Source organism: Daphnia pulicaria, chromosome 4 (assembly GCF_021234035.1).
Source record: "Daphnia pulicaria isolate SC F1-1A chromosome 4, SC_F0-13Bv2, whole genome shotgun sequence".
Taxonomy (NCBI): domain Eukaryota; kingdom Metazoa; phylum Arthropoda; class Branchiopoda; order Diplostraca; family Daphniidae; genus Daphnia; species Daphnia pulicaria.
This window is the reverse complement of record NC_060916.1, coordinates 19,324,969-19,339,034: the sequence shown is the minus strand read 5'-3', so window position 1 is coordinate 19,339,034 and position 14,066 is coordinate 19,324,969. Positions and strand designations below refer to the sequence as shown.

The window sequence follows — 14,066 nt, the reverse complement described above, 5'->3', positions numbered from 1 at the left end:
ATTGGTCTTATGTCAAGTGGTTCCGAAACTCAAAATCTTCACTATAATTCGAAGAACCCCTAAAAAAGCAGTTTTCTGCCTTACAATATTACTCTTGTATGGAATTTTTGCCCTATACTATACTCAGTGCGTGTGAATACGTTTTTCCATAAAATTATTCTTGTGACTTCAGCAGCCCTTGTTGCAGACAACCCAGAAAGTCATAGAATTGGAGGTTCAAACGCTGGTTTCGAAAAGGGTCCAGAAAGTGTCGGTTTTGCCTTGCAACTAGAGAGAATATAAAAGACAAAAATTTTGAAGAAGGAAGAGATATTCCTAGAACTAAGGAAGACCAAGACATGCATTGTGCTTGACTCCTCTATTCTGATTTACAACATTGGTCTACATTGTATGGTATTAAGAATCATTGTGTCTTGAACTTACGTTGCTTTCATGTAATTTGTAATTTTATCTCAGATTTGATGCGCGACAAATTGGAATGTGTTTTATCAGTTAGTAGTGTGAACTCCCTACATATTGCATTTTCAAGAAAAAGTATTTTATAAGAGCTAAATGGTGTAATTAAAACAAAAAAAAACATGACATTGCCTCAGCTAGACCTGAAAAATTGAATAAAAAACGAACCAGTCCGCTACAAAGCTGCTATTTGACCACGTCGTGTCAATTGTTCACTACAATTTATGTAGCCCTACTCTTTCTAGAGTGTTTCACTTTCGTGGTGCGACTTTTATTCAGTTTATTATATTTTCTTAAATGGTGTATATTTTACAATTGTGCCATGTTCCCGAATCTAACTTTTTATTTATGTCCACATTCTGGACAGGTTTCGAGCTTTCGAGCTGTGTTTTCTCTCTTTCCCATGGATTAATTGATGTGAGATTTATCTGTGCACTTTGTAATAATTCTTGTATATTTCATGTGTTACAATTTACTTTATATCCCCTTTCTCCCTAACAGGTCCCAGCTACCTGTAATTTATGTATGTTACATGTTTGTTTATTTTAACAAATCACCCCATAGGCTAGCTATAGCTTCTCAGGTAAACTTATACTTTTCTGTCTTTCGCCCTATCGTTCCTTACCATGGAACTTATTTGGTACCAAAAACAACACCACATTTGTCGCATATTCTGTATATACTCTCATCGTTCATCATCCATCATTCATCTCATTAAATAAACCAATTTAGAGAGAGAGCGAGTTTATCAAGAAAACTTATTTACTTGTTCCACATCCCAGAGAAAACATTTACCCTTCATGGTTGGTGAAAAAATTCCAAATGATGATATGGCATGGGATTGTTTTAAACTCCGTTTAACATATGCAGACTAATTTTTACTTCTTCCATTTCAAATTTACAGTTTTTACGAATGTATAGTTGATGAATTTCTTGTGGGTTTAAAAAAATGGTTTTAATCTGGACATAATTCCGAAGATGCACCATTTGGTGCAATATTCTATAATTATTCGCCACATTGGGACACTTAGATCATACTGGTGTATGCTTTATGAAGCCAAACATAGTGATTTCAAATAGCTGCAGAAAAGATAACGTCACCTTAAAATTAACGTTCCTTTCACTCTATCACAAAAAAACCAGCAGTGGCAATACCAACAGTTTTTTTATGTCAGGGAACGAATTTTTAAAATTACTATGCTCAGTCCAGTCAAATTTCAAGCAGTGTAATCTTTTATCGATAAGATGTGCTGAGGATATAGTCACAATGCTCAATATTAGAAACTTGTTGGTAAAGATTAATATATTCAAGTAGATAATGATCAACTTCATATGGCAGTTTCCTCAGATTATTTAACCACTTTTAATGTTTATAGATGCCACACTCCATCATTATCTACAAAAACGTCTGCTAAGCCCATTCCCTTTAACCAAAACTGATTTTGTGTTAATTCGGGAATAATAATCATGTTGAACAAAAAATATATATTTATCTTTAATGGAAATAAAAATGTAAGGAAAACAATAATTTCTTACGTCAAAAGCATTGTATTGAATGTATAAATGCATAGATTTTTTACTCTTATACATTCATGTCAACTTTCAATAAAGAATACTTAGAGTTTTACTATGGGATAGACTGCAATAATAAATATTCAAACTGCAGAGATTTCTAAAGTGAACTGCCATTAGTCAGTATATGTACGTGTTGTGTCTGTATTGCGATCATCAGATATCAATACATAACAGTATAAACATTATAGATAGTGATTCCGATTATCTTAAATAATTAAGAAATCATATTCACAGCATTACAGTTTTAGCACAACAATTTTCAAACGACCAGCGGTGAAAAAAACTACTTTAGAATGGGTGACACATATAAGATGGACTATTTTCTTACTTAGACAAATGCCTTTGTAGAAGAAATTAAATTTTATGGTGTAGATCATGGAAAAGTTTGGTTCTACTTGTACATCAGTGAAATTCAAACATAATTTATAAAGCAACACGCCATATAAATTAAGGCAATGAGGAAATTTACTGGAACTTTTCACGAGGTTCCAAAACACCGTGAAGATATCGGACAGCATTTTTCCCTGCGCCCTGCGGAAGCTTGAATAAATGTTGATGATACACACACACACGCCCAATAGCAACATGCATCATCTGTGTGTGTGTAAATAGATTGAGTTATTATTAAGACACGCCAAGGATAAAGGTGTATAATATATAATATAATGAGTGCTGATTTGTAATTTTCTATACCTTGCCTTTTTCTTATTAGGAAGCGATCCACTAAAAAGCACTGTGGATTTCAACTGTTATAGCTATTCAAGTAATTTCAACTGTAAAACTAATAGGGTAAAACAACGAATTCCGGACAGCATCTCGGATACGCGAATGCCGGACAAAAAAGTCGATTTTTTCAATTTACAATTATAAAAAAACGACGAAATATTAACGAAAACTAATGAATGAATTTCAAAATATGACAGGGGATACACAATTGAGCCAAAGGGCATCTAAAAATACGCTGTATTAATTGAGTTATCATGAAATGAAATTTCTCAATTTTTCTATACGGCTGACAACTTTGGCTCTGTGTTGTCAGTTAGTAAACATATTTTACGGGGTAAGGAATTTCTAAGGTTAAAACAAGAAAAATCCCTTAACTAATTATATCAATCGATAGAGAATTGAAAGATCTACAATATTATATAAGGTTTTGTCGTTATTTTTAAGAATTTTCTTAAATATCGATGAAAATAGAAAACAGGCCAAAATGCGAATGTCGGACAGCTGACGCGAATTCCGGACAGAAAATTTTGAAAAATTTCTATTTTCTGTTTTTTAATATGTCTATACATCAATCGACGCAGAATTGTAAGGCGAATCGATTGATGTGCAATGTTTATAAGTTTTTTTGTATAGTTTTTCCGTTATTTAAAAAAAAAGATTTGAGCGACAAGAGGATCGAATCTTAGCAGATCCAAAAAAGCTGTCGTCATAATTTTTCTTTCCCGTTCCACTTGTTTATCAATATTTTTAAGAGGCGTAATAATTCAGTAATTTTAGTGAAAAAATTTTTGAAAAAAATCGAGCAGTTAGTTTTATAATGACTACCATTCCCCAAAATGGTGTATCTTTCGTCCGGAATGTTTCTTATTGTAAAATAATTAAAGTCTTTGTGATTTTTAATTTAATTCCCATGCCCGTAACCCCATTTTGCTTGAAATTCCCCCAAAAATGTTCGAAGGGCGTAAAATTTTTTTCAAAATCACTTATATGTAGCGTCAGTCTTGCTCCCATAAGGAGCCATGATGCGAATTCCGGACAGACTACATAGTCCGCTCGCGAATCGATCTTTATAGTTTTAGACAAGTATCGTTATGGCAGTGTGGGTTAAGGTCCGCTTGTAAACATGAAGGTTGAACGTTCAAATCTCATAACTGCAATAACGTTAAAATTAAATAGCGTGATGGTAACAGTGAAGATTATTTTACTTATTTCAATAATTGTTACAATTATGTATTATTGAATATATTTATGGTTTAAGAAGAAGCCATTATTACGTATGAACCTAGCTGATGTCCATATTATTTTTGTTTCAATATGTCTGTTGCTTGCTTTGCATTTCATGCCGTCGTACATGCTTTGCATGTACGACTAAAAGATTTTACTAAATCTTTTGATGCAGATTTACTCTTTGCAGGTATCGAACGTCAGTCCTTCCGCATGGTAGGCAGATGTTATACCGCTGTGCTATGTTGTTATTGATACGACGGATAAAGAGTAATGCAGTGTTAGTCATATTTTTTCCTTCTGCTGTCCAGAATTCGCATCAAGGGCTTTATGGGGAAAGAACCTTCATTAATTAGACGAATTATATTAACGTCATGTTACCATTATGCAGCTAGACATAAAGAGGACTTAATTCTACATTTATTGATACCAATTTTTCTATAAAAATCTTAACTTAGAAATTATAAGAAAATTTTCAAATTTCGGTGGTTTTCGGACATTCGCGTCACGTATGGGCGACTTTCTATTTTAATTTCTCCAGAATTCGAATACGGATTTTAATTTCGTTTTTTGTTTTAGAATTCTAGGCCTATTTGTTCTTGTGAAATTTAGTAAACGAAAGGGATTTTCAAAATATTAATTTTATGTTGTTAAGTCGTTTTGATCCCAGGTCGAAAAGTCTTGGCAGACGAAAACAGTTTTTGACAGCTCAATGTTTTGATTTTTTAAATCGAAATATCTCAAAATACTTTCATTGCACTGTACTATATGTCTTAAGCAATTTTACTAAGAATTAAAAACTGCATCGATTGATATAATTAGTTTTTTAAAATATTTCTGTCCGGAATTCGAAAAAATGTCCGGGGCATTCGCGTTTTGTCCGGAAATTCGCATTTCGGGTTTACACACAAACGCCATAAGTCGGATCGCTGTCCCGCATTCGCTGTTTTACCCTAAATAACATTAAAAAATTCCTTCCGCGTGTCGAATGCCGGATTGCTGTTTACGGGTACACAATGCTTTATACTTATAACTATCAATTAGTGCGAACCGATTATGTTGACCAACTTAGTTTGGTAAACAGTCGATATTAACAATCCAGTTGCTGTAAAGATTACGTAACCGTCTTGAATCTGAAGAAAAATTACTCCAAGTTCACCTATGTCAAACCTCGCCGCCTGAATTCTCAGGAAACTCGAACGTGAACGCCAAGCGCTCGAGATTAAGCTCCACAGAACCGAGAAGACCCCAGTTCAGTATAACTGGGCACAGGTCCCACTAGCCTACGCGAGGGTTAGCGGTATTGCACGGCAGACAACCTCGGTTCCAATAGCCACAAGCAGGCAAGAGCTCGTCAAGGCGGCCAACTACAAGGATTTGCAACCTCCCAAAGAGCAACGGGGTTCGGTGTCAGCAGGCGCCGACCCTAGCAAAAAGCTGCAACCCCCCAAAGTGCAGCAACTCGCAGCTACGGTGGGCATAAGTCCACTGTTGAAGCTCACAAAAGAGTTGACGACAATAACAGGAAACGTAGTCGTGCCAGTTGTCGGAGATTCCCCAGTTGACCCGTACGTTCAAAGACCCCGCACGCGGTCGGTCAGTAGAATCGTACCACCAGATCAGTCACTAATCGCCGACCTTTGGGTGCCCGACCGAGGTGCCATTCGGCCACAAGTGCCAAGAGGGGGTTTTGACCAAAAAAAAACACCGTTCACTATAGACGGAAAGTCCCTCCAGCCAGTAGTGGAGCGGTACGACCAAGGTAACAGTAAAATTCCGACAATTAGATCGAATCTATAATATCTCTCTTTAGGACGTGTGACGCAGTCAGCTGCCGCACTCACACCGGATAACACCTCAAATGCACCCACTCAAGCGAGAACCCAAGGTACAATAGTAAATTTCTTCCGTCAAACGGGTGAAATATCTAATAGCTCTCTATATCTTTCAGGTGTAGCGACGCAGTCAAACACTGCCTCACCACCATACAGCAATTACCAAGCTACTACTACCCGATCAGGCAGGAAGCAAAGGTACAAAAAAAAACTCAAACCGTCTACCGGTAAAAACATTGACAAAACAAACAAGTACATGAATTTGGCGTCTACTACCCTGTTAGCAGAATATATCCATAGGATATCCTAGGTCCCTTCGTCCAAAAGACGTCTCGTCCCTTTGGGAACTACTAGGGATATTCATAGGATATTTTACTAACTAATGATTGGTTTTGTTTTGTTATTTTTCCAGGCAAGCTGAAACAATTTTTTTTTTCCAAAGCTTTCCGAGACACTGTTTGAGTTGTCTCAAGTTGCCATTGAGAAATATAATCAAGCGATCCTCAAATTGGGTGAAACCTGCACCAATGAAGGAGGAACGAATAGGAACGCTGATGCGGGCTGCACTTCTCGACAATCTTTCAATTCAGGAGAAGCAACCGTGATAATGTGTGTGCATTAATTGAATTAATCAAATTCAATCGCACCTCAAAAAGCTTAAGAATTAAATGAATCTTCAGTTCTTAACCGACAGGTGGCTGCCAGTCAGCTGAATGGGCCGGGTAAATACAATTAATTAATTAATTAAAAAAGGTAAAATGTACGAGAGAATAGTTCCAATTAATTGTAGATGATTTATTTTTAAATTAATGTGGCAAATGCCATTGATTTTAAAAAGAAACGTCACAAAAGAATATCTGGCAATGTTGCTATGCAGACGACTGTAGCAGACAAGGGATAGAAAAAAGTATCTATTTCGCTCGCTGCTACAAACGGCGCACCATACCCAAAACACCATCTGTCGAACAGTTGGTTTATATTGACGATTGACTCCTAGGTGGCGTTTGCTGCTCGCCGATTGAAAAATCTTTCATATTTATTTTCGAAAAAATTAGAATTATCTTTGGATACGTCATCTTTGTCAAACACAGCTGTGATTCACTGTACTAAAGATAAACGGGAAGTCGACCTAATTTTGTATACTGCAGAGAAATGACTTCGAGGTATTCAAGTTTTCGTTAATATTTTTATGACTAAATAAGTCAAAGTATTCTTCAATCTTCATTTCCAGTGGTGAAAGTGGGGACAGTGCTGTAAAGGTATATGTCAAGGAAGAGCGACTCACGGTTGAAGAGGATATGCTGCACGAGTTTAAAGGTCACCGCAATTTTTCTAAGGATGATATACCTCAAGCAGCTATCATCAACAAGACACAGAGACCCATATCAAGGTTTGATCGCTATTGGCATTGAACTTGTGTTTCTTGTCATTATCTCTTTTCTTATTGCAGGAATCTTTGTGGTTTTCTCAACACTGGTGCTGGGGGAGTGGTCTATTGTGGTGTGACTGATAACGGAGAAGTCCAGGGCATCCATCTTACAAACTACCAGAAAGACCATGTATTGCTTTCTGTCCAAGATCTTTTCTCTAGATTTGAACCTCCTGTTGATTCCAGCATGTACACAGTCCATTTTGTTCCTGTTGTGACTGAAAATGATCATGTTCCAGACATCCCATCTTTTCCTGTAGATCCTGAGCAACGCAATACTCCACACATCTTGAGGACTTCCAAATATTGCTGGTGATAAATAATAGAAAACACTATAGCCCACATTGCCTACAAACATTTCACCCTAAAACCTATCATTATTTATGCATAGGTGTGACAAGGATGCCTCAGCTCAGCATGACTTTGTAACCTTAATTTCTCCTTATTGCTTGTTTGACTGGAGTTTATACTGAAAATCAATTTTTATTTCAGGGTATGATTTCTCAACTATACGTCATTGAAATCGAAGTTTTCCCCTGGAATCCAAAGTCCCCTTTGTCTGTGACGTCTGTAACTCCTATTCACCCCCTTTTTTGCAACGAAGAAGGACTCCACTTTGTTCGCCGACTTGGTGGTTTGCATCGAGTAATTTATTTTTCTCACTAATACTTTTCGTTTCAATGTTTAATCAATTTTACTTGCTTTACAGCCAACATTAGCGGAAGTGATCCAGCTGGCCGAAGCAGATACTGCCCGATATCACACTATGAATAAAAAATGACGCAGTTGTATTTTGATGACGCAATCCTCAGTAACGATATGAAATATCCGAGATATCTTGTTTCACGTAAACTGTCTCTTTTGTTTGGATTTATTTCTCTTTTTTTCTTCCCAGTTCATGTCTCCTCATTCACGCATTGAAATGCAAATGTTTCTTTTTGTCAGGTATTTAGGGTGTGGCATAAAAATACTCTATTCTTGGCTCCAGTTTTCTATCTCAGACCCGCTGAATGTAAACGTTTACTAAGAAGTGCCTGTAATTACATGTAAATAATTGGCTTTTCTTCAAATGGAATACAATTCCCTGTGCTCAGTTTAACCATCTCGGTTTCAGTGAATCCATTTGTATAATAACGCGCTGTTCATCTCAAAAGATTTCCATCGCATTGAAGTCTACTAGAGGAGAAGAATTGGCGCGTTCTAAAGTTGGAGCGGGGGCCTCGATTTCAAATTTCTCACAAAGCGTTTATGAAAGTACCGAAACGAGATTGTGAGTGAAACAATAGGCGTTAAAGAAAAGACGCATCCAGTGCGTGTGGTGTGCGGAAGAATGATAAACCACGTGCCCGACGTCGAGATCAATGACAAAGATTGTAGAGATGTTGTTGTATGTATATATCCGTTAAAAGTGTTTTTCAGTTTTTCCCCTGGAGATCAAACAAGTTGTGAAATTTGATATCAGGAGAACCGCGTGCATACGCCGTTCCCGGGAAAAAATCATCCGTGATCTTGATGCCATAGAGACCGGTTCAGAGTTACACCCTGTGTGTGTGTGTTAAAGCGTAAGACTCTTAAATTGTTTGCCGTGTGATCTCTAGAAAGACTTGTTGGCTCACGATAGAATTTTTCAAACGTTGTTATTGTTCATTCACGATAGAGTATATATACTCCCAAGTTTTATCTCTCACATTTTTTCAAATGATTCCAATCATTTTATTTGATGATGGGTCTTTGCCGTTAGTCACGGCGGGAATGATTGACACTTTGCTCACCTTATATTCGACGCTAAACAAAACATCCGACGTGTCCACTGAAAATATTGCAAGATAACAAAAAGGAGAAACGTGGCTCGTTAGTGAAAATATATCGGAGTTATATAGAGTCCGACTCTTTTATTTTAATGGAGTCTACAAACAACCGGAATTGTTCTAATAATGTTAAGTGTGGAACACGTGGCTTTCTCTGCGACTGGTAGCGTCGCCCTCCAATTTAATTAAAAGGGACGTTATACATGCCCCTCATGTATAGTACACGGGGTAGATATTTTATTCCGCGTTTTTTTTCCCCGTGTATTCCAAGTATTTCATGTTTGAACCGTTAAGTACGCCATCGTTGTGCAAACAGCATCAGCTGTAGAGCAGCTCCGGTCCAAGTTTTTCTTCACCTCCCTACCTTGTTCAGTTAGCGCTTAATGAATCCGAATCCGACGCTCGCGACGACCTCATTAAAAATACCCTCCACCCATCCATATCCATCCACCCAACTCGACGATGAGGAGGAGGTAGGAGAAGAAGGAGGAGGACGTGTATGTATATTATGTACATGTACGATGGCGGTGGTGGTAGCTAGTAGTAGTAGTAGTAGTAGTAGTACCTCATTTTCTGTTCGTCTCACTTGTTTGATGTTCCCATTCTCACCGTGTGCGCCACCGCCGTGATTGTGGAACCCAATGAATCACCGGTTGAAGCCTCAACATGTTGAACGTGCGTGCAGAAAATCTCGGGAGCGATAGGGAATAAAAACAAAAACAAAACTTTACTTTTGAGAGTGTGGGGGTCGGGGGGTGGTGGTCGATCGATCGGTGGGGGCGCGGCGGCCCCATCGGCTAGTTGAGAAATCTCCCAAACATTTTTATGACGGTGGCCAAAAAAAATCGATTTCAAATGGATGAATGCTTCCAGCGGGAGGGGGGCCAGGGACGAGAGCAGAGAGGGCTCTCTATATAAAATATCGATCCGAATAGTTTCGTTCCAGCATCGCCACCGATGGGGCGACGCCGGTTGCGTGTTTTTCTTTTATTTTTCCATCTTTTTTTATTTTATTATTTTCTCCCTTTTTTTCTTATTGCGTTCGATAAAGTATTTGAGTTATAAAACGGATCGGGACGAGCGAAGTTTTCACTTTGGGATTCCGCGCATCTCTCGACAATGAATAATTCATTAATCATCGAGTCGCCTTTTTAATTTGTTGCTGTTTTTGCGGGTTGTGGGGGAGAAAAGATAAAAAAAGATGGAGAGTGGTATGCTAGATATTTGCCCTGTCGTTTATTTGTTGTTGTTGTTGTTGTTGTTGTTGTTGATGAAGGGGTTGTGTACACACAAAAGACACGACATGGAGGTATCTGGCCCAGATTGACATGGATATTCTCCCCCCTTTTGGCCAGCCGCAGAGAACCCCGCAAACCTCACATCATCATCGGGAAACACAAATCAGCGCTCACACACATTTGCATCGACATTGAGAGTCGCGGGGAGAGCGAGCGCGTGCCGAACTGGAAATTTATTACAGAGTGCTGCTGGGTATAAAGAGGTCGAAAACTATATGTACGTATATTATGGTACTCTATGGGATACGGTTGCGTAGTCATGTCATATCGTATATCTATCCTACACACACATCAATTACGAGGGTGCTGTTGCCAGGGCTCTCGCTAGACCAACTGCGTGTGACACAACCGGTCGAAAAGCTGACGGATCCTCAGCACCAACTTTCTCCTCTCTTGATATCATACGAGAGAGAGAGAGAGAGATCTTTTATTTCTAGATATACTCTCGCATATGTATAAAAGCGGCACTGGCGCACAATCGGTCAGCACAGCCCAAAGAAGACTTTCGGCTGCTGCTGCGGCGGCGGCAGTTAACTTGTGAATTTCACTTTCTTGGCAGCGCTTCCTTTTCCGTTATCCGCACATTTTCTGATCGAGTCTTCTACTCTACAATTACGACGAAAGATATAATAGCCTAAAATATCGAGGAGGCGATGTCATTTTCTCGTCGAATCGAAATGTCGACCTGTTTGCAGACTCTGGGATTCAAAGTTCTCCGTGTTGTGTGTCATCAAAAGTCTGTCTCTCGCTCACATAGCCAAGTAAGTGAGTAACCAATTAGACGGACCCTCCCCCCCCCCCCATGGTAATTGCCGTTGGCTTTTGATGTTTCCGCCCTCTGCTCTCCGGCGGATTGTTGCCATCCACCTACGTATAGAACTCTAGTGCACTAAAGATGACAATGCGAGTAGTAGTACGTACGTACACATAAATCTAACAGTGGCAACGACATTGCGTGTGTCTCGATTGGTTGTGATCGATCCTGGCCGCCTTATGATGGATGTCGTTTGATATAGGTCGTATATGTTTCAAATACAGCTGCTGCAAGTTATTCGCTTCTGGGAAAAACTTGTGCGGAACCCCTCCGAAAGTTCCCCCCTTTCTTTTTTCTCTCTTCTCCTTGGGCCCTTTTTTTTCTTCTTCTTCCCAATGTCGTCAACTTTGCGCATATCGTGGAAAGAGATCAGACAAGTTTCTCGGCATTCTCCCATGAAAATCTGGTTAGGAGAGGTTAGAAGCCATTTTTCATGATCAGCTTTAGACTCTCTGAAAACTCTGAAGTGGTTTTTGGAGTTTCTTCACGATTCAACGAACATGCAGATCTTTTCTGTATCATTTTTCTTTCAGGTTTGCCTCCCGCTGGCCCTTTTCCGACTATATCATCACATAGAGGCTATATACAGAGTGTGGGCCTGCTGGAACACAGCGGAGGAAATAAATGGAGAAAAAATCCATTTGGAGCCTATCATGGATTTCTCACTGTGTCTTCATCATTCATTCGTGATAATCTGCCGATAAAATAAGAAGAAAGGATCCGGGGTAAGTTGCGTCCTGAAGTTGCAGCAGCAGGGCCTTTAAGGCCCCAAATGCTTTTTTGCCTAGCAGGCTATATAGTTATAGAGCTTCGGCTGTGCTGAAGGAGGGATCTAGGCCCTGGCTGACAGATTGAGACTCTCGTCATGTGAAACGACGAGGCCGTTCGGTGCAGCAGAGAAGAATCAGCCGCTATACACAAGAAGAGTTAGACTGGCGGATCTTTTTAAGTTGATTTAAATTGACAATTCGCCTGCCCTCAAAATTGAATTTCCCCCCTTCTATTTGATTCTATTTGGGGGATCAGGGTCGAGGTATGTATGTTCTACCATCACTACCCCTCATGTACTACGTACATAATAGAATCTACTAACCCGATCCGTCGAAACTGGAGCGGTGTATCAGGAGAGTCGACGAGACCGTTGAACGCATCCTCGTGCGGAGAGACATTTCCAATCCAATTTGACTGATCTTTGCCTTTACACAAAGTTTTGACTGGGCCTGCCTTATTTCCTCAAGAGTTTTTATATGCCATTTTACCTCGTCTTTTTGTGTGTGTGTGTGTGTGTGTACAACCCAAACTGCCCGCGTCCGTATGCATTATACGCCGGCCATGAATAAAAGAGAATTCAAATAGGCTTATTCGAGATATATAAGAGAATACAATAGACAGGCTGTAGCCCATATATTTCGCTATAGATAGCCCCAGCAAACGACACGATATATACATAAGTACACAGCATATACAATAATACACGGAATAGAAATAAAAGCACTTTCCCCTCCAATTTTGTTTTTCCTTCTTTTCCCTTCAACCCCCCCGTTTTGTGTACAGTATTATTATACTATATACAGAAAAAAGTAGAATGCAGTCGGTAGATTATTAGTGTTGTGTTCTTTCAGAGTCGGCAGATTGCGCTCGGGCGAGTGAAGACTGAAACACGTGCACTTGGCGTTATTTTCTCTGTCTGCTTCTCTGTGTGTGTTGGTTGCTCTGTTATTGGGACAACACTTGTACGTGCACTGCGACGCAGCACTTTTCTCTCTCTCTCTCTCTAGCTCCCGTCCCGATCTCAATATATATATATGTGTGTGTACAGTCTATACATCCAGGAATATATAGGAGGAGGAGGCCAGCTCGGATATAGGACGAGGTTGGAGCCTTTGTTTGCACGTCCTTCTCCGTGTCAAGTGGACGCATTTTGCTATGACAGTTCAGCACTTTCCACGTTTTCTTCTTTGTTTGCCAGCAGCCAGCCAAGAGTATTGGCCTTTTCGCTCTGGCAGGATCGTCAGATGTTGACGACTCTTTATTTCTTCGGGCTCGTCGGCCCGTTGCCGCCCGTTGCCATACGGACGGCCGGCGTGGGGGGCGATCCAATCCGCGCTATTAGATATTTACAGTACATTTCATATATTGTATATTACACGCAGTATTGATAGATGCATTTATATATTGGGAGAAATTTGAGATCTGGCCGAGTAAAGCTCTCGGTCACGTCCGCTTTTCCGTCCCACCTTTTCGTCCCATCGAATTATTGATGGATTTCTACCTGCAGTTGTATCGATGGAAACGGTCGATCGCACTCATCGAATTCTGCCCATTCCAATAAAAGTCTACATATTATAGAATCATTGCGTTTGATGAGAATAGTCGAAAAAAGGCTCAGCCGTTTCATTTCGGAAATAAGAAATGAGGTGATGTGCAGTCTCAGCACCGCGACAGCAGACTGTTAACAATTCGGAAGATGACGGTGAATAGATTCTCATATTATATCCCCCTCTCATTTTCCTTCTTCTTCTTTCACAGGGGGGAGGGGGGGCTATTTACGTATGTAAGCTCCGACATAAAAGAGAGCCTGATCTCGTTTCCTCCTTGTTATGGGGAGACACCCCATCTGCCACCGTCGAGTTCAGTCGCCTTTATGTATCGCAGACGTATATATACACGCCATCAGCCTTTTTTCTTCTTCTTCCTTATTATTCTCTTTACAGCAGAGGAGACGACGGCACAGATAGAAAGGAGCTGCGCTGCCAATGGCAATTATATAGACGGAGGTGGTGGTGAGTGGAGGAGAACGCGACTCGGCTGGAATTGCCGAGCATCAAAGACTCGAACCCGTCACGCATTGTCGCCTCAGCCATCATCGATATGTTAACCGATTGACAGCAGCATTTCAAC

General features: G+C 39.8%; 1 protein-coding gene across 2 annotated transcripts; it reads left to right on the top strand.

The window, feature by feature from the left end:
• Positions 1-6,818: 6,818 nt before the first annotated feature.
• On the top strand, positions 6,819-8,344 carry LOC124335969 (protein tofu-2-like). 2 transcript variants are annotated; one of them, XM_046789476.1, is made up of 6 exons: positions 6,819-6,979; positions 7,048-7,206; positions 7,267-7,557; positions 7,637-7,670; positions 7,738-7,890; positions 7,955-8,344. In XM_046789476.1, exons 1-6 carry the CDS (start codon positions 6,969-6,971, stop codon positions 8,024-8,026), a joined length of 720 nt encoding a protein of 239 aa, XP_046645432.1. In that variant the 5' UTR covers positions 6,819-6,968; the 3' UTR covers positions 8,027-8,344. The 2 variants fall into 2 exon arrangements, with proteins under 2 accessions (XP_046645432.1, XP_046645433.1); XM_046789477.1 differs by lacking the exon at positions 7,637-7,670 and having other exon boundaries at positions 7,267-7,375.
• Positions 8,345-14,066: the final 5,722 nt, after the last annotated feature.

Bases quoted from the DNA above. Each gene is read 5' to 3' on its own strand.
- LOC124335969 (XM_046789476.1), top strand. The intron at 7,207-7,266 runs GTTTGATCGCTA...TTCTTATTGCAG, and splicing joins ACACAGAGACCCATATCAAG to GAATCTTTGTGGTTTTCTCA. The intron at 7,891-7,954 runs GTAATTTATTTT...CTTGCTTTACAG, and splicing joins GACTTGGTGGTTTGCATCGA to CCAACATTAGCGGAAGTGAT.